Source organism: Electrophorus electricus, chromosome 7 (assembly GCF_013358815.1).
Source record: "Electrophorus electricus isolate fEleEle1 chromosome 7, fEleEle1.pri, whole genome shotgun sequence".
Classification (NCBI taxonomy): domain Eukaryota; kingdom Metazoa; phylum Chordata; class Actinopteri; order Gymnotiformes; family Gymnotidae; genus Electrophorus; species Electrophorus electricus.
In genome coordinates this window covers 6738964-6756442 of record NC_049541.1, presented here as the reverse complement: position 1 = coordinate 6756442, position 17479 = coordinate 6738964, and the positions used below count along the sequence as shown (strand labels likewise).

At 40.5% G+C, this 17479-nt stretch overlaps 2 protein-coding genes across 8 annotated transcripts; both read left to right on the top strand.

Moving 5' to 3' along the window:
* Nucleotides 1-232: 232 nt before the first annotated feature.
* Nucleotides 233-12990, top strand: evi5a (ecotropic viral integration site 5a). Of its 6 annotated transcripts, none has more exons than XM_027030983.2 (18): nt 233-305; nt 934-1032; nt 1251-1353; nt 1621-1783; nt 2407-2631; nt 2723-2797; nt 2956-3081; nt 3364-3507; nt 3744-3833; nt 4235-4332; nt 4610-4670; nt 4818-4871; nt 5141-5260; nt 5449-5586; nt 5687-5809; nt 6919-7056; nt 8644-8730; nt 12326-12990. In XM_027030983.2, exons 2-18 carry the CDS (start codon nt 936-938, stop codon nt 12419-12421), a joined length of 1938 nt encoding a protein of 645 aa, XP_026886784.2. In that variant the 5' UTR covers nt 233-305; nt 934-935; the 3' UTR covers nt 12422-12990. The 6 variants fall into 6 exon arrangements, with proteins under 6 accessions (XP_026886784.2, XP_026886761.2, XP_026886753.2 ...); XM_027030975.2 differs by lacking the exon at nt 233-305 and adding an exon at nt 9431-9544 and having other exon boundaries at nt 841-1032; nt 12326-12411; XM_027030960.2 differs by lacking the exon at nt 233-305 and having other exon boundaries at nt 840-1032; nt 5690-5809.
* An 819-nt stretch (nt 12991-13809) lies between these two features.
* On the top strand, nt 13810-17297 carry gfi1aa (growth factor independent 1A transcription repressor a). Of its 2 annotated transcripts, none has more exons than XM_027031003.2 (7): nt 13810-13894; nt 15176-15349; nt 15439-15636; nt 15808-16181; nt 16303-16440; nt 16538-16703; nt 16900-17297. In XM_027031003.2, exons 2-7 carry the CDS (start codon nt 15238-15240, stop codon nt 17076-17078), a joined length of 1167 nt encoding a protein of 388 aa, XP_026886804.1. In that variant the 5' UTR covers nt 13810-13894; nt 15176-15237; the 3' UTR covers nt 17079-17297. The 2 variants fall into 2 exon arrangements, with proteins under 2 accessions (XP_026886804.1, XP_026886812.1); XM_027031011.2 differs by lacking the exon at nt 13810-13894 and adding an exon at nt 14912-15039.
* The last annotated feature ends 182 nt before the right edge of the window (nt 17298-17479 follow it).

Below are 17479 nucleotides of genomic sequence, written 5' to 3'. Positions count from 1 at the left end.
GTGCCAGAGGGCCATATTCAATGTTTGCTATTTTAATAAAGTTAGTTATTTTAATAATGTTTCCTTACTGCTATGTAGTTTATATGCTTATAATATTCAGTATTTTATGCATTTATTTTAAGCATTTATTATGTTTTAATTAATCACTTTTATAGTTCTTTCAAGTTCATTTTTTTTAAATGTAAATGCAATTATTGTAATTTTGCCTTTTGCCTCTCTGGATAACAGCATCTGCCCATTAGACCTTACTCAATATAAAGCCAGGAAAGGGCAAATTGGTCACAGAATCAGGTGTACAATTTCAGGTGAGACATGAAAGTGTGCAGTGGTGTGATTGTCAGAGTCAGGGACTGTGGACCATTGTAATATCTGAAACCTCAGACTAAAAACATCTAACCCAGTGCACTATAACTCACAGCTCGCCTGGTTTACTGTACACTGCTTGACTGCGTTCACAGACTGCAAATGTCCTTTGCTGCAATGCTTTTCACTTCTCTAAAACAGTGTGGCAACTCTGCATGCAGATATGAAAAGTTCCACCCTGTTGTTGTACCATTACATACAGTATAGTGACTCTTGCTTATCTGCACCAACAGCTAAAATACATCTTATCACCTCACAGTCCTAACATCTACACTGTTAGGCTCTGGTTTCACTTGCCCTAACTCTTAGTCATGCTCCTCTTTGCAGGAACTCTGACGTTTTGTGTTAGAAAGATATTATTTTCAATACTCTTTGTGAATCCTAAGATCTAAGGGAACTATCAAGAGGAAGTTGCTTAGTCAGGTCACTAACCAGTCACTTTAGTCATTGGCTGAGCCCTTCTTGCAGAAGAACTTTGACCAGGCTGTGATGCTAAATGACCAGCATGTGATTGCTGCATGATATTTTCGTCACTGGTAGAAACAGGTTTAAAAGCAAATGTGATTCCAGACATGAACAGTAATGACCACGGGAGAGGATTTACCAAAGGAGAGGCTGTCCCAAAGATCTTGATAGTCCCAACATCTCTGAGTTCAGTAACATGCAATGGTAAGCACCAAGTATTCATTCATTTTTCTTAGTAATTAAGCTTTTACCTTATATGACCCACTGGATGATTTAGAATTTTACACTTTTTGGGGGGAAAAAGTGGAACACCCTTTGAACAGATGTGATCTACTGTTGCCTTTACAATGAACACTAAGTCTCAGTACGTGTGTGCTGAGCTGTAGGTGAGGTTGCCCGAATATCTTCTTTCTCTCACACAGAGCCAAAGGATTTTCTCACTGTGGCTCCTCCTACTTCCCATCATGCATCTAAACTCAGCCACGATGAGGAGCAGCTCCTGGCTAAGCTGGAGGAGCAGAACAGGTGCCTCCACTTCCACCTTACTCCCACTTATCTCCACCCAAGTTGAAAGTAAAGCTTTACACATTTACCTCCTCAGAGCATCCCTGTCCACATGTGGCGAATGGGTTGTTTGAAGGTAGTATTTTGTTTATATAAGTTGGCACACTGCCTGGGTTCTCTTTTAATTATTGACTCAGGAAAATAGCACACTTTCATTAGGATTTGATGCACAAGTTGGAATGGCCATGACACTGTACAAGAATGACGGGGTTATTTCGTTCACGGCAGGCTGCTGGAAACTGACAGCAAGTCTTTATGCTCTATAAATGGGGCACTGCAAAGTCCCTGCTCTTCAAAGGTATTCTCGATTGCGGAGGGCCCCTTGAGCCCATGGGGCTGCATCATTAAGAACTGGGAAGAATGGAGCAAGAAAAAGGTCAAGCATCTGAAGGTAAAGGCCTGATTTCTTCTCTGTTTTAAAAAAAAAAAAATGTATGAGTCACTGAATAATCCTGAGGGATGTAGTATAGCATAACATAATATCATTTCTTTTTTCAGTGAAAAGTACTTCATATTTAAAGTGAATTATTATGGTTATTATTATTATTGTTGTTGTTGTTGTTGTTATCTAGATTTTTATATAAAATAAACTATTTTTGTCTTTTTATCAATGATTTAAAGTGTGGCAATTTGCAGAACAATCCATTCATTTTCATAGCAAAGCTGCAGAGCTTCTGTGAATTATTTTTATTATAGTCTATGTGAATTCTAAAATAACATTGGAAGGTGTAACTAAAATTATTACTTGAGTACCCACATAGTATTTTATTCTTAATTTGATTAATAGGTTTTATTCATGATTTTGTAGCACCATAAGACCCAACATGCAGTCCTACCTATTAAAGGGAATATTTTTATCTGCCTAACAATTAATGTATTAGGGAGCAGCTTCATTTGCATTATGCTAATTGCTTCCTAGAGCATTTATTCTAGTAGAATTTTTGGGTGGAGCAGTCCACGTCCATCAGCCATGCCCCACCCCCTTACAAGCCTGCTGGTTGATAACCCAACTAGGAGATGATCCGGAAGGGAGTCCATCCTCAGTACCGGGCCACAGTGTGGCAACTGCTGTGTAGTGCACATAGCAGACCCATAGAGGTGCAGTACACACAGCTGCTCGAGAAGACTTGCCCATGTGAGAAGTTGATCCAAAGAGACCTGGATCGAATCTTCACCGTGCATCAGCTCTTCCACGGACAGGATGCCAGCTTCAAGAAACGGGTCTTCGACATTCTAAAGGTTATTTCCCTCTGCATGGGTTATTTTTAATGTTTAATTTCCAAATACAGGAAACCAGCTCAAGCGAATGATTATTTTATTTTGGTTATAGGCTTATTCGGTTCTAGACCAAGAAACTGGTTACAATCAAGGATCTGCATTCATAGTTGGGTTGTTACTCATGCAGGTAGTGTATGCTTTCTTTAAGAAGATTTCTATTAATTATTCATGCTAGAAAAATCCCATGAAATGTAATTATTTAGCAGTTACTCTGCCAATTATACATTGCTCTCTCTGAATGTTTACAAACCCATTCATGAGCCTGTATAAATCCTTCTACCCTAGATGCCTGAGGAAGACGCATTCTGTGTGTTTGTGAGGCTGATGCAGGACTTTAGGCTGCGAGAACTCTACCGGCCCCATGCAGTGGAACTAGGCTGCTGCATGTACCAGCTGGAAGGTCTGATCCAGGTCAGACATCCTGCTCAACTGCTTGCAGTGGCAAGCAATGAAGCACAGGAGTGCAACGTCTAGAAACCTCTAGAAAAGCCTTATGAATATCCTGTGCTGTTTAATGTTACATATATGATACAGTGGCCATAACATACAGCAAAATTGACATGGTTTTGGTGATTTAGTCTTTATATATTGCTTTGCGCCCCATAAAGCATTTCAACATAACTTTTCATCTATGTACTTGTGATCCAGTGTGTCTCCCTGTACAGTTTTGGTATGCTGTGTGTCTCTTTCCAGGAACATCTTCCCGAACTTCATTCTCATTTCCAAACCCATGCCTTGCACACCTCTATGTTCTCTTCACCCTGGTTCCTCACCATCTTTCTGTCCTGCCTGCCTTTGCCTGCAGCCTGCAGGATCTTTGACGTGTTCATGTGTGAGGTGAGGCTTGCCACTTAATTTGGCTCCAGTTTGAATTCACTTCAAATTTGAGTTCACTTCAAGTTCGGTTCAAAAGACGGCCGTGACGTCCAGGGTACTCACGCATTTTGAAACCTCGTGTTCAGTGAGGGTGGGATCAGGAAAAGGCCAGGAGTGTATGAGGCTAGAAGAGAGTGAAGATGCCACTAAACTTGATTTACTCAAACTATCGTGTGGGTGGATGTGGGTGTTCTCAGGGACTGGAGGTTGTATTCCGTGTAGGACTAGCCATTCTTCAGATGACCCATGCAGAACTTATGAACCTCGATATGGAAAGCATGATGCAGGTAAAAAATAAATCAACTAATTATGCTATGCCCTTAAAAGATCATCAGGAGATAAAGATCAAAATTACCCCAATCCAGGGAACCAACCCTTGGTCTCTAAGTGACAATGGAAATAGTAGAATAATTGTTAATAGTAACAGAATGTTCATGCTCATACATGACTTCATCTATTTTTATGTCATCTTCCTGGCCAGACACTTTGGGGTGTTTTTTCAGACATCTATTCAGCTAAGGCTTGTTCTAAATTACCCTGTCACTAAGAAGTATTTTTAGTCTTGGACTAGGTTTTAATCTGCATTTGGAAGATGAGTCCTCTGTGTGGGCAGCTGTGCTGCATCTCAGTGATCATTTCTGAAGCTCTTCCACATGCTGCCATAGACATGGTGACCCTCTTATTTTAGTTCCTGGAGAAGATGGCCCCGCAGCAGATTGCCAGAGATCCAGACGAGATGATCGCAACAGCGTATCAGATAAAGTACAGCTCCAAGAGAATGAAGAAGTGAGCGTGTGTTCTCTGCTCTTTTGATCAGTGTTTCTGGCTCAAAAAGTGTGCTTTGTATTGATTCCCACATACCACTACTAGAAATAATGATCACTTGATCAAATGGCATGGACTAGCTGGGAGATTTTAGACTAAGTGGGAAAAGTGATTCACTGGTATTTAATACACATCAAAATTCAGTAAACAATTGTCTGATCCTGCTAACATGGTCCTAAGACAATCCGTTGGCCATCTCTGTGATGCTTGCACACTGTCTCCTGAGCATCTTTTGTAGGCTTGAGAAAGAATACACAGCCATAAAAATGAAGGAGATGGAGGAAGAAGAAGAAATCAAAGTGAGCTTGTGTCTCTTTCCTACATGCCTTTGCAGGCTAAGGTTTTATTATTTTATTTTTTTTGCTGAGAACAAAGAAAGTAATTGCAGATCTGTGACCCACTCATAACCTGGACCTTCTTGGGTGGCTGCTCTTCCTCCCCTTTAGAAGTTGCATGCTGAAAATAAAAGTCTGCGAAAGAGGATTGACCTCCTGGAGAAAGTGAGTAGACTTCACCGACATAGAGGACTCGTGGCCAGATTAGACTGTGCTGTATTAATTGCTTATAAAGAGAAGTACAGTATTTCCAACTCATGGTCCTGGAGGTTCACCACAATGCACATCTCTAGATTGTCTACCATGCTCAATAGCAATGATTTTAATCCCACGCCTGGCCACAATCAGTCTGATGTGTTGGGGAACAGTAGAAACACTGAAATATAACAAGACTGGGAAACACTGCAGCATTATACACCCTCTCTCTCTCAAAGAGGTGCTCTGAAGACCTGGTCTGGCAGCTGGGGCAGGAGCTAACCCACAGCAGGCTGAGAGAGGTGGAGTGCCAGTATAGTCTAAAGCAGATACAAATCAAGATTCTGCTTGAGAAGGAAGTGTGTCCCACATTATCTTTATTTACCTTTCGCTACTCTACGACCAGATATGATTAGTAAGGGGATTTGTGTGCTCATGCATGTGTTCGTGTGTGTGTGTTCGTGTGTGTGTGTGTGTTCGTGTGTGTGTGTGTGTTCGTGTTCGTGTGTGTTCGTGTGTGTGTGTGTGTGTGCATCTGAAATTTTAGAGCAGCCCCGTTCCTGATGAAGGCATTCTACAGCACCTGCAGGAACAGCTGCTCAGTGGGAGACTGAGAGAAGAGGAGGCACTGAATGGGTTCAGAGAGCTCAGACAGCACATCAAAGATCTTGAGGAGAAATGGCAGGTGTGTGTGTGTGCGCGCAATGTGTAATGCAATTGCAAATGTAATCAACGTAATTGGACCAAACATTTTTCTGAGCATTTTTATACTTTCTTCATATCAGCAGAAGAAAGGCACTACTTTGACTGACCTGCAGGAGGCCGTGATGAGTGTTAGGTTGAGAGAAGCACACGCTCGAGTTCAGCTCGGACAGAGCCGCCACAAACTGCTGCAGCTTCAGATACAGGTCAGACCTATGTTAAATAGTACTCATTGCTATTCACGCAGCTTTTCTATATTTATGGATATATTGTATACATGTATGTATAATATATAGATTGCATAATTATCATACCGAGGAATACAACAGTGACTTAATATTTCAGAAGAAAAGTCCAGTTTTTGTTTTATATTGATCTGAATTGTCTAATACACCAAGCGTGGCAGTGAGGAAACCCAAAAACATTAATGGCTTGGGTTCAACTTTTTAGCACATTATAGCTGTGTGTGTGTCTGTATGCAACAACTAACTATAAAGAATTAATTAATTAATTCTAAATGCAACAATTGATGATACCAAATGTTGCTATTAGGGACAACTTGACTACAAATAACTCAAGTTAACCAGGTTTTATAAGAATCATTTTGGTATTAACCATATTAAAATTTTGGGCAAAGCTTTGACTTGAATGGGCGACTTTGAAAAAAAAAAAAAGATCACGCTTTCCTTCTGAACATGCACTGTAATTGAAGGTCCGGTAGATGGCGATGTTTTACTTATCCAGCATACCCAATTCGGCACCTGTAGAGTTTAGTCTCAGTTTGCCTGGTTCTGATAATCAGATGCTATTGAAGTTCTTGATTTTATTCGACTAGTCAGATTAGGGATGGAACTAAAGTCTGTGGGACTGTAGTTCTTGAGCGAGTTTTATTGTCTGAGTTTATACTGAAGTACATTAGCTTTTTGCACAATTTTGATTGCACATCCTGTAGGCTACTCCACAGATTATTGTTTCGTGAAATTCATGCATCATTGGTCTGACGATGATACGCATGCGGATATAACGTTGATGTCGAAATCTTCTGTCAGATGCTCTGTCTGATCTTGACACTGACATTGCAAAAGCCAGCATCTAGTATGACACTCCTAACAAGTAAAAGGTACATGACTGTGAAATCACTCCTAAATCAGATCCACCCAAATAATGATAATTAGAAGTCAGTCACACCCGTTTAGTAGTGTGTTTTACAGATTGTCTGAATCAATTTAAACCACTGCACAATCAGAAACATTACCACGTTGCATGATGCTAGTGTTAGCAAATGCTAACACCAGGCCTACTTTTGACCCGCTAGAACCAAATCCGTGGTAACCAGCTGAAGCGCGTCACAGAGCTTACGTACAACCAGACGGAGCATTTGCAGTCGCTGGCGACGCAAAACCGAAGCCTGCGGAATATGCTGCGACAGACCACGAAGGAAGCGCAGCACAAGGTGTGCACAGCCCAGAGTGACATAATTCCCTATTTGGTTCAGCAGAGGTGGCTAATTACTGGGTCATTTGTCCTCCACAACTCTTCCCAAGGGCTAAATTCAGGCCAGGTCCGTGTGCATTATTAAACCCCACTGGTTTGGCTCACCCCTGCAGTGTACAGCTCGCTGCTTTGTAGCCTGTAGCCCAAAGGAAATGGATGATGACTCAGTGTTAAGGACACCACTCTATGTACCACTGGCCACTGTGATAGTTACATGTCACTTAACCCTTGTTCATTAGGGTGTGCGTGTGTGCATATGTGCGTGTGTGTCTAAACCAAAGCTATTTGTACAGAAGAATTACCCCTAACAGCAGCTGGAGACACACCCAAAGTATCATCATACTGTCTTGATAAATCTGCTAGAGCACACATCGTACTTTAAACCCTTTCACCCTTGAAAGGTTGACAGTAGAATCTGCCACTGCCTTTGAGTTCTGCAGACAGGATAAAACACTGTTTTGCATTCTCAACTCTGAGTCAGTATGCCAACTTTTGACTAAAGAGGAAAGCCCATCAAATGTCCTCGAAGCCACCCGCTTCCTTACATTCAGTAATACACTTCACAGCTGCAGTCGCAGGGTTTTGTTAGTGACTCCATCCTTCAGGCCTGCACAGCACAACTTACCACTTACCCTAAACGAAAGCATGAAAACACACTTCAACCAGAACCAGAGTTGAGAAACACCAAGTCTGTGCTTTGATTGCCCTGGTTGATAGGTGAGTAATACATTTCTGTTTTGCACAATAACAACGCTGAAAAGAAGTCTATCTGCTGATCGCCAACACAGCCGACACGGAACCGGCATCTTCTGCATTTTTTTCTCTGAATGTGTGGCCGATAGCATCTTTCTCGCACAGCCGAGTTCACACTTTCAGACCAGAGGGCCTAAAGCAGCATCCGCCTAAAGCTCTTCACTGCAGAAGTGATTTCGCAAGAACACAGCCAACTGCACAAAGAAAGTACTGCTGTTCTTTTACACAGAGGATAAATGAGGAATGTGTGTGATTACGCATGGCTTCTATTTCATCTTTTATAAAGGTCACATGCTAGGTATTTTTATTAAAATTAAGTACATTTACTTTATCTGATAATGTAATCTGATAATCTGATATCGGATCGTTGTAAATGTACTTACAATTAGAGATTTCATCAGAAATATCAGTTTGTAAATTTGCTGGCACTCAGCCACTGTCTGTAAACTGGAATTGTTGTGCCACCTAAATGAAGCGAGCTGTGTCTATACTATGAAGTTGGCTAAAGTTTCCCATGAGCATCACTTCTTAAAGGCATTAAACAAAACTTGATCCTTAATGTTTAGCTCCAACTTAATGGGGGTTGTTGAAATATTTATCAGTGCCATGTTCAAATCCTAGCAATGTATTCATTAATGCTGATGTTAATGAATTCTGTGAAAGTTAAGGGGTAATAAATGAAAATGCATGTTGGAGCCAGATAACACCAAGGAAGTGAGATTACGCTATCTTGTGTCCATTGGCTTTAGCTGACTGTTAGCATGCTGGAGCATCTGTAGTTTGTCCACTGCAGAATCCTGAAGAGGAGTGGAGAGGATTGGCCAACGATGACACCACTGTTGCTGAGCTGAAGGACCATATCAGTCAGTTGCAGATCCAGGTGTGTCTATTATGGCAGTTATTCATAACTCGCTATCAAAAGTAAGAGTAAATGTTTGTGTGCGGTAGAATTCAGTGTGAACAAATGTCTTTAAAACCATGAACTGTGTTGTTAAACAGAATTTAGGTTTTATGGGTTGGTTTGTTTGGAGAGACCATGCGTGGTTACAATTAAGCATCTACCTCTTTTACGTACAACAAATGTTTTATGAAGAGTATTGGTGCAGTAGAGAGTTCATATGGCAATACATGAACTCTGGAGCCACAGTAAAGTAAATGCTATAGCTGTAACTAAAGCAACAAATAAATTTAGACCTATTGACCACATGTTTCACACTTTTTGCTCATGCCAGTGGCCTAAGCTTTCTTGGTCACACCTCAGATATAGTTTTAAGACTTTCCTGCCTTCATTTTATTCTAAAGCTCTGTGATCTTGACTAGCTGTCTCGCATTTTAGACTTTGTAATTGTCAGCCATGTAACTTCTTTTCCTCTGATTGTTCCGTTTTTGGCAGCTGATGCTTGCTTTGATGTTCTTATAGTGTATATATAGGCAAAATCTCCTTCATGTTTCCTTCAAATTTCCTTCAAGCTTGCATTTCTGGAGTTCATTAGTGTGGCATGTAAAAGACAAATTAGATAATGAACAAATCATACGATTACTACCACACAACACTAATAAGAAATGTTTTTTTCTGGCAGGGTTGGGATGGTCAGTCTGAATTATTCACAGATACTTCACCAAAATCCAGAACCCTCAGAAGCCAAAAGCTCTCCTGAAAAAGAGAGAACATTGTCTCAAAGAGCCACACAATGGTCAGGAAAGTCTCTCAACACTTCTGGCTCTGTATGATTTGTGCAGCTCCTTAGATTTACAGCGAGAAGCTTTTGTTCATAGCGTCACGATGAGCATAGCGGATTTCAAAGATAAGGGAAGACTCCCCACCTACCCTGCCACCCCCCTGCTCCCAAGCAGTCGAATGTGTTGCTTGCTTTATTGCCACCTCATGCTCTGTCACCTTTAAGCAATCAGCTAGGAGGTGCCATCCATTCTTTTGGCATAGCAGAATCCTCACTGTTAATTTAACACCTACCATGCTGTATCAGCAATGTTTATATCGGATACGTATGAAGGTATTTTATTTTATTAACACAAAATGGGTTTTTTTTGCTTTAACAATCAGAATAAGCTTCTTGTAAAATATAAAGATGGATTGTGTGTTTTTGGAACAAAGATTATTAAATCCCCACTCATGCTTGATTTTTATGATGATTTAAATTTTGTTTATTTTTTTAAAGTGATTTTGCTAAAAGCCTTAGGCGTTGTCTGCATCCATTATGAAATAGAATATACATACTTAATATGCAATTATTTTCCCTTTTTTACTCACAATTCACAATTATCTCACACCTATTAAATCAGACACCCCAGTTATCTACATTGCTTTCTAAATGGGTTTTTATATAAATCCAGTAATATATCTAAACTAGGCCTTTATTCTCTCAATGATTTACTGGAGTCGGTTTTAAAACCGTAACAACGATAAGAGGGATAACGGTCTTGTGGTTTTTGGCTCCAGTGCCGTAAATTGTGGTCCATGTCCGCCACTTTTTCCCACCCCCCTTCCCTATCTCGCGTGAGCAGTAGGGTTCACCAGCTGAGCTAAAGAGACACTGAAATATGTTGCCCGCGCTCCGTCTGCAGCAACTGCCGCTGTCGCATTGTCAGCGTTCGGCCTAGTCCCATGTTCGAGCAATCGCTAACTTCAATCAATAACACTTCATCCAGGTTCTTTAGGCTATTATAACCCGAACTCTCAAAAGAAAGAAACCACTTTCATTTAGCTGATAACCTTTTGCTAGTTTATGAAAACTGTTGTAGTTACTGCACAGTAGAAACTTTAAGCGAAGTGGCTGAGTCAGTTCAGGGCTCTGGTATAACGTACTGCCCCATATGAACTCCTTCACGACTTGGGTCTCCAGATTTTGAGACTTTCCTAGCAATGCAGTGCATATATATATAGACTATACATGCAGAAGTAATAAAGATGCACTAATCTGTTCAAGCTGTGCTATGTGTAAATTAATTAATTTCTTATATCTTATAGATTTAAAATAATTCCCAGTGTGTAATTTGCCATTGGCACTACAGTTTAGCCCAAGAGCAGGCTTTGTTCAGTAGCCTTAACCTGTGACACTTTTTTAATAATAATTGTTTATATGTTTATAATATTTGCGTATATTTTATAATATTTCAAATTTTAAAAGGTTTCTTTCCTTAAGATCCACATTCACATGATCAAGAATAGGATAACACTAATGAATCTTATGAGATTAGCACTTTGCATTCTGCTGTTGTGGTTTATTTATTTATCCATCATGTATTGTTTACTTATTTGTGTATTAATTTAATTAGATTTTTAGGATGCTCCAGAAGAGCCTCTAATGAATGACTTGCAGTAAATATGGACGTAGACCCAGTTTCTGTCTCAACCCTTGTGGTTTTTGAGGACAAGGGGAACCTATCAGATGACATGGCGAGTCTTGCGGTTCTCTGGTTTTACCTCTGCTTAAATCAGCTCAGATGCCTCAACCCGTTCTCAAACATTTTTTTTTTTGCCGTCTGTGGAGCTGCGTATGCTTGAAACCTGTTGTAGGATCTTACAACTTGGACAAAAAAGCTTTCTACATATGTAAATAGCTTTAGACACTGTTTGTGTTCAAATTGGTCATAGCGGTTCACACAGGCAAAGTGTGGTGTTCAAAATACTTTACACTTCTAACATCTTATGAGGGTGCTATGTTCAAACAGGTCTTTCCTTTATTTCACATGTGTGTGGTATTGAAATGCAAAAGTTGAAAGCAGCAAAGACTGCATCTTCTTAGAACTGCAGAAATAGCTCAGTGGGCCACATACAGGCCGCTATCTAGGTCTTGACATTCTTGTTTTGTACAACAGTACTCCAGCCATAGCAAATGTGGGGTGGGTGGTAGGGGTGAAGTTTTGATCACAGATATTCAGTGCTGCTATTTCAATCACGTTTTCTCTAAAGAGCTGAGGAGTTACCATCAACACTCAGAGCCTGACTGAGTGAGAGTCTCAAAGAGCGAGAGAAACCTCATTTCACAAGCTTGGAGGGGAGTGCTGACCTCTACGTGCATTGATAGCGTCTTTTCAGAGACGGTTTTGGTTTCCTGTTCTGACTGATGAGCGAGTTAGTTTGTCACGTTTACATTCTCTTCAGCGCTGTGGGAGAACTGCAGCGTGACTTAGGGGGATGGGGCACGCGCCATACGACTTTTCCTACACTGGGCACTGCCGCTGAGTTTGGAAGAACGAAAGTGGGCCACGTGTGTGAAAGTACCATCCATCCGTGACAGAACCATATAGTAACATCTTGCGGGTGAGGGGGGGGGGGGGGTGAGGTTGTGTGTTACGTGCAATGTGATGTGATTGGAATTATATTCCCCTCCGAAATCTAACCTTAAATTGCACTCTTTTCTGCACCTGAATTTAACAGGTCTCTTAGTCTGCAGTCCCACATAGTTATCTTAAGGCAATACTGTAACACATGGGTGGGCCTTTCTGTCGTCCAGATTCGGAACCTTTCCCGGCAGAGGGAAGCAGTCAGACCGTCTCCGCCGCGCTTCTCCTCATCGCCAGCCACCACACTGCAACGTAATGACACTTGAGAGTGGGCAGCTTCCCTGCCGACTAGCCGTCGTGTCTCCAAGATCATGCGAATAGAAGAGGGATGTGGACAGTAGCCTTCTGACCGACCGACCCATGGCTAACACGTGCACCCGGGCAGGCTGCTCGCCCCACCTGTGAGCAACATTTTAGCAACACTATCCTACGGATGGTCCGGTGGTCACACACATATTCTTCACTGTGGTACGCTACATTTGGTCACAATTTGTCATTAAATCTTGATATGCTTGAACTTCCTCTTAAAGCTGAAGTTATGTTAATAAGTCTCTTATAACAACACAACTGGACTGCTATAGACGTATGTATAAAGCGATACTAATTAGCCTGCATGGTTTGTGTGCCAGTACCGTTTCTGAGCCCTGGGTTCCGGCTCGGTGATTTTTCTTTTCTTTTTTTTTTTTTCCCTGTGATTTTTCAAATTTATTGTACACTTTAATGCTGCTTTAGCAAAAATATGTCTTAATATAGATAATGTTTGCAGCGCCTCAATTTAGAAAACACGAGGGAATTTCGATAATAATGGTTTGTAAAATAAACGTTTCTAAATGTGCTTAAGGTTGTAGATCATATCTTACTCTTGCAAAGATGATTAAGGAATTAATTATATTTGGAATCAATAAGTCATTAATTATGTGTGTGTGTGTGTGTGTGTGTGTGTGTGTATAAACACACCCAGAGTCTAATGTATCGCTTGTAATTAATAAATTCACTGGCCGGATATAAAGTTAGCTTTCTGTTTACTGTTTATAAAGCATATAAGACACACAGCGTCCCCGTCCCCGTCCCCCCCCAAAAAAAAAAAAAAAAAAAATTTCTACCACTCGTTGAATCTGAAAGACTTTTTTTTTTTTTTTTTTTTTTTTTTTTAAAATTCTAACAACACACAGTCTACATTTATTTATCCCACACTAGGCGTATTTCTGTTACATATTTACGACTGCACAATTTTGAAGAGGTGGTTAGTCTGTTTTTTTTCTCTTTCTACGTACTACCTCTACCACGTGACTATAACCAAACTCAAACAGTAAACATACTATTAATTAAAAAGACTCGAGACACGACAAGCTAAGATGCATAACCTAACCGACAATCTGACGTTGTGTTTTTATTTCTGGAAGAATAATTGCATATAATCAAACGAATGCCAAATATGAAATCTTCCTCAAACAGGCGAAAATCCTGATCTGATTTAGATCATTATAGGCGTCTCCCAGACACATCTATAACGGGACGCTTACTCCATCCAGGACGCAATTTATAGTATCAAATCCACCACCCACCAATCCATATGGCTTATCAAATTATGCAGTGGTACCTGTTACCTGTTTTGGCTTTAAACAGAGTCCTAGTAATCTTCAGGAAGTTCAAGTTGTTATTTAAGGCGCGTGCTTCAGCAGTTGCACTTTCAGACGAGACAGCTCGAGCGCCGCTGCACATCTCGCACGGAGCAACAGGTTGGTCATGCACTTTATTCTAAAGTTTATCGTTTGTATATAACGATGTTCAAAACCAGATTTACTGTTTAAATAAGAGTTTATAATGTCAGTTACGGTGCAATATTATAAGTATTCAAGAAATCACTGCCCGTGTAGTCTGCTAAAGTGTAGCCCAACATGATTTACTTGAGTGTTTAATTGAGAGAGCGAATAAATGTGCAAAACTAATTTGCCATGACAAAAAAAATATATATTAGCAAATATAAAGTACATTTAAATTTGTTAAGGATCTTTATCTTTTTTAAAGGACACTAGTTCGTAGTTTTTAAGACAGATGAGTTCATATGGGTGTGCGACATGTGTATCAGCGGTCAATGCATCACAGCTGGTGCGCCAAAGTTTTTCCCACATTTATTGAAATCCTTTCTATCTTGCTGTCAGACCTTGAGCTCACGAAACCACAATGATTTTATGGTGGTTAAAAACGGCTGCATCTGACGAATACCATACAGTAAAGTCACGCCTCTTTCTTTTTAGCAAAAAAAAAAAAAAAGTGCTTAGTGTGAAGCAGGAATTATATTCCGGTTTACAAGTTATGATGGACATATACTGCCGTAAATACAAAAAACTTTCATGTAAAATGTAAAAGGCCTGTATGGTAAAAACCAATGTAATTAGGCCTGCATATAGCCGTTTAGTTGTCCTAAAACGTGTCTATGTAAAAAAAAAAACAAAAAAAACTGTCCAAACTGAGTAATAACAGTGTATTTTTGTTCGCTTCAAGTGTCATGTACACAAATAAATATTTCTGTTTTATAGAAAATAGATATTCATTAGGATGCTCTTGACATCTGACATCGCACTGACATGCACGCAGTAAGAAACAATAAACTGAAAGCTAACAGCCTGATTACGGTACCACTCGCAGGCTGTTGCGTGCAGTATTGGTTGGTAGTCTGCGTCACTGACACGAAGGAGATAATGTTTCACTGATGCTCCAGGAGACCTGGACACAGCGTAGGCTTTTCGACCAGGTTACTAAACGGAGGAGTTAAAATCTACTGTGAGCTCAGGGGCCTTTATTTGAGATATTTCGGTTCATTCGTTTCGTAAAAGTCTCGATACATGCAAAAAAACGAATCCTTCCTCATTTCGACAATTCTGTGAGTCAGTAAGTTTTTCTAGACGTGAAGAACTGAGGCACCTTTGTATTCGTCATGTTTCTACGTGTACACGGCCCGGCGTTATAAAAAATGTTGCTGTTGTTGTTGTTGTTGTTGTTGTTTTAAATCTCTCTAGTTAAACAGCGCACCCCACGAAGGATTGCGTGGCTGTGATAACGACCCTTGACCCCTGTGAACATGCCGAGGTCATTTTTAGTGAAGAGCAAACGGGCACACAGCTATCACCAGCCACGCTACCTGGAGGAAGACTACACGCGACTCACTACTCTTCAAACGCATTCATGCACAGGTATTATGTGTAAATATGTCTCGACTTTATTTTCCATTTTTAGTATAAAATAGTATTTCCACGTGTCGAAAAAAAAACTTTCTGTGTAGATATTCAAACAGATAAAGCGTCACAACATTGCGAGGATGTAGGTAAAAGTCCGGGCAGGCGTTCGCCCGAGGGAAGTGTGGTATGTACTGCGGACCACTCTGCTCAGCAGTCTCCGCTCAGCTGCGAGGGCAGTGTGTGTGACAGACCCTCGGATTATGACGATTCCTGGAGACCCCGGTCACCGTCATCATCTCCCGGTATAAATATTTGCATAGCCTACTGTCCGTTACTCCAAAGGGGCATTGTGATTTTGATTTGTTTCTTTGTAGTGGATTAAAAGAAAAATGCATTAAACGAAAAATAAACGAATATTTTGTGATAATATAGAACATAATATTCTACAATGATAACTAATATTTTCTGAACAGATGTGGGAAAATATCCCGTATCATCACCGGATGACATCCAGCCTTTTGACATGACCTTCCGACCGTGCAATTGGGCACATGCAAGATCCGAGCTCAGGCGTTTCGTTCAACCTTTTCACCGGCTTCCCATTCCGATGGGACCAGAACCGCCGACCGGCATTTATGGTACCACGGAGAGGAGTACTCGGGCTCTTTTCAATGAACAGACCTCCTCCAGGGGATATAGCCAGGAGTATAACCCCTTGGCCGCCGCCGGGGGATTTTACGCTAGTTTCAAGACCATCACTGAGGTCTCCGACATTGAATCACAGTCTGATCTTTTGTGCACTCAGCTCCATCTAAATGGCTCATACAAATGTGTAAAATGTACTAAGGTATGCTTATAGTCACTGATTTATTGTATCGTTTCTATTGTGTGTGTGTGTACTCTAATGAGAGTAATCGTGGAAGATTTATGGGTAATCTGATACACCGACTCTTTTAAATGTTAAACAGGTGTTTTCAACCCCGCATGGCTTAGAGGTTCACGTTCGGCGGTCGCACAGTGGCACGAGGCCCTTTGCCTGCGAAATGTGCGGGAAAACATTTGGTCACGCGGTTAGTCTGGAACAGCACAAAGCCGTTCACTCGCAAGTACGTCTGTTTTGTTGTTAGTTTTTTTTTTTAAAGCATATCTGCCGGAGAACTTCGTGAGTCGTGTCATTTTTAAACACAAATTACCGTATTACAGGAGAGGATTTTCAGCTGCAAAATATGTGGGAAAAGCTTCAAGAGGTCGTCTACTCTGTCTACGCACCTGCTCATCCACTCTGACACGCGACCATACCCGTGCCAATACTGTGGCAAGAGATTTCATCAGAAGTCAGATATGAAAAAACATACATTCATCCACACAGGTACAACATGACTGGTCTTTATAATAAGTCTGTTTAAAACGGAAATCACGAGGTTCACCAATTGCAGTTTAGATGATGGCAATAATTTTATAGATTGAATTGCATAAGAGAAAGTTGCCAGTTTGGTTAGCATTGGCCTAGTTTGATAGTGAAATGTATATAACTTATTTCTAATAATTTCTTCATTTTATTCCAGGCGAAAAGCCGCACAAATGTCAAGTGTGTGGAAAGGCCTTTAGCCAGAGTTCCAACCTCATTACGCATAGCCGAAAACATACCGGATTCAAGCCATTTGGATGCGACTTGTGCGGGAAAGGCTTTCAGCGCAAAGTAGATTTGAGGAGGCACAAAGAAACACAGCATGGTCTAAAATAAAGAGAACCTCAAATCAAGACAGTTTTGTAACTGCACACTCTTTACACGTAAAACACTATCAGGATACGGACCTAACAGACCGTTAGATAGTCTATGCTAAGAGTATCTAGGCCATCTGTGGCTGAATTCCTGATATGACTTTTAGGTTATTTATATAAAAATGTTTGAATGTTTATTCAATTCATATACACGAGTTACTCTGTTTTCTAAATATGTAAAAACGTGGAAATAAACTTATAAAATAATCCATCGTAGGCGATTATTCGAAGGCTGGACATCAGTTTGTCAATCAAATACTTCCTAAATGTTTTATATCAGATCGTATCGAATGTCGTGGTTCCCAACATTACACCGAAATACAATCTATTCGGTTATTAAGTAGCCCATCATCTACATTTTAT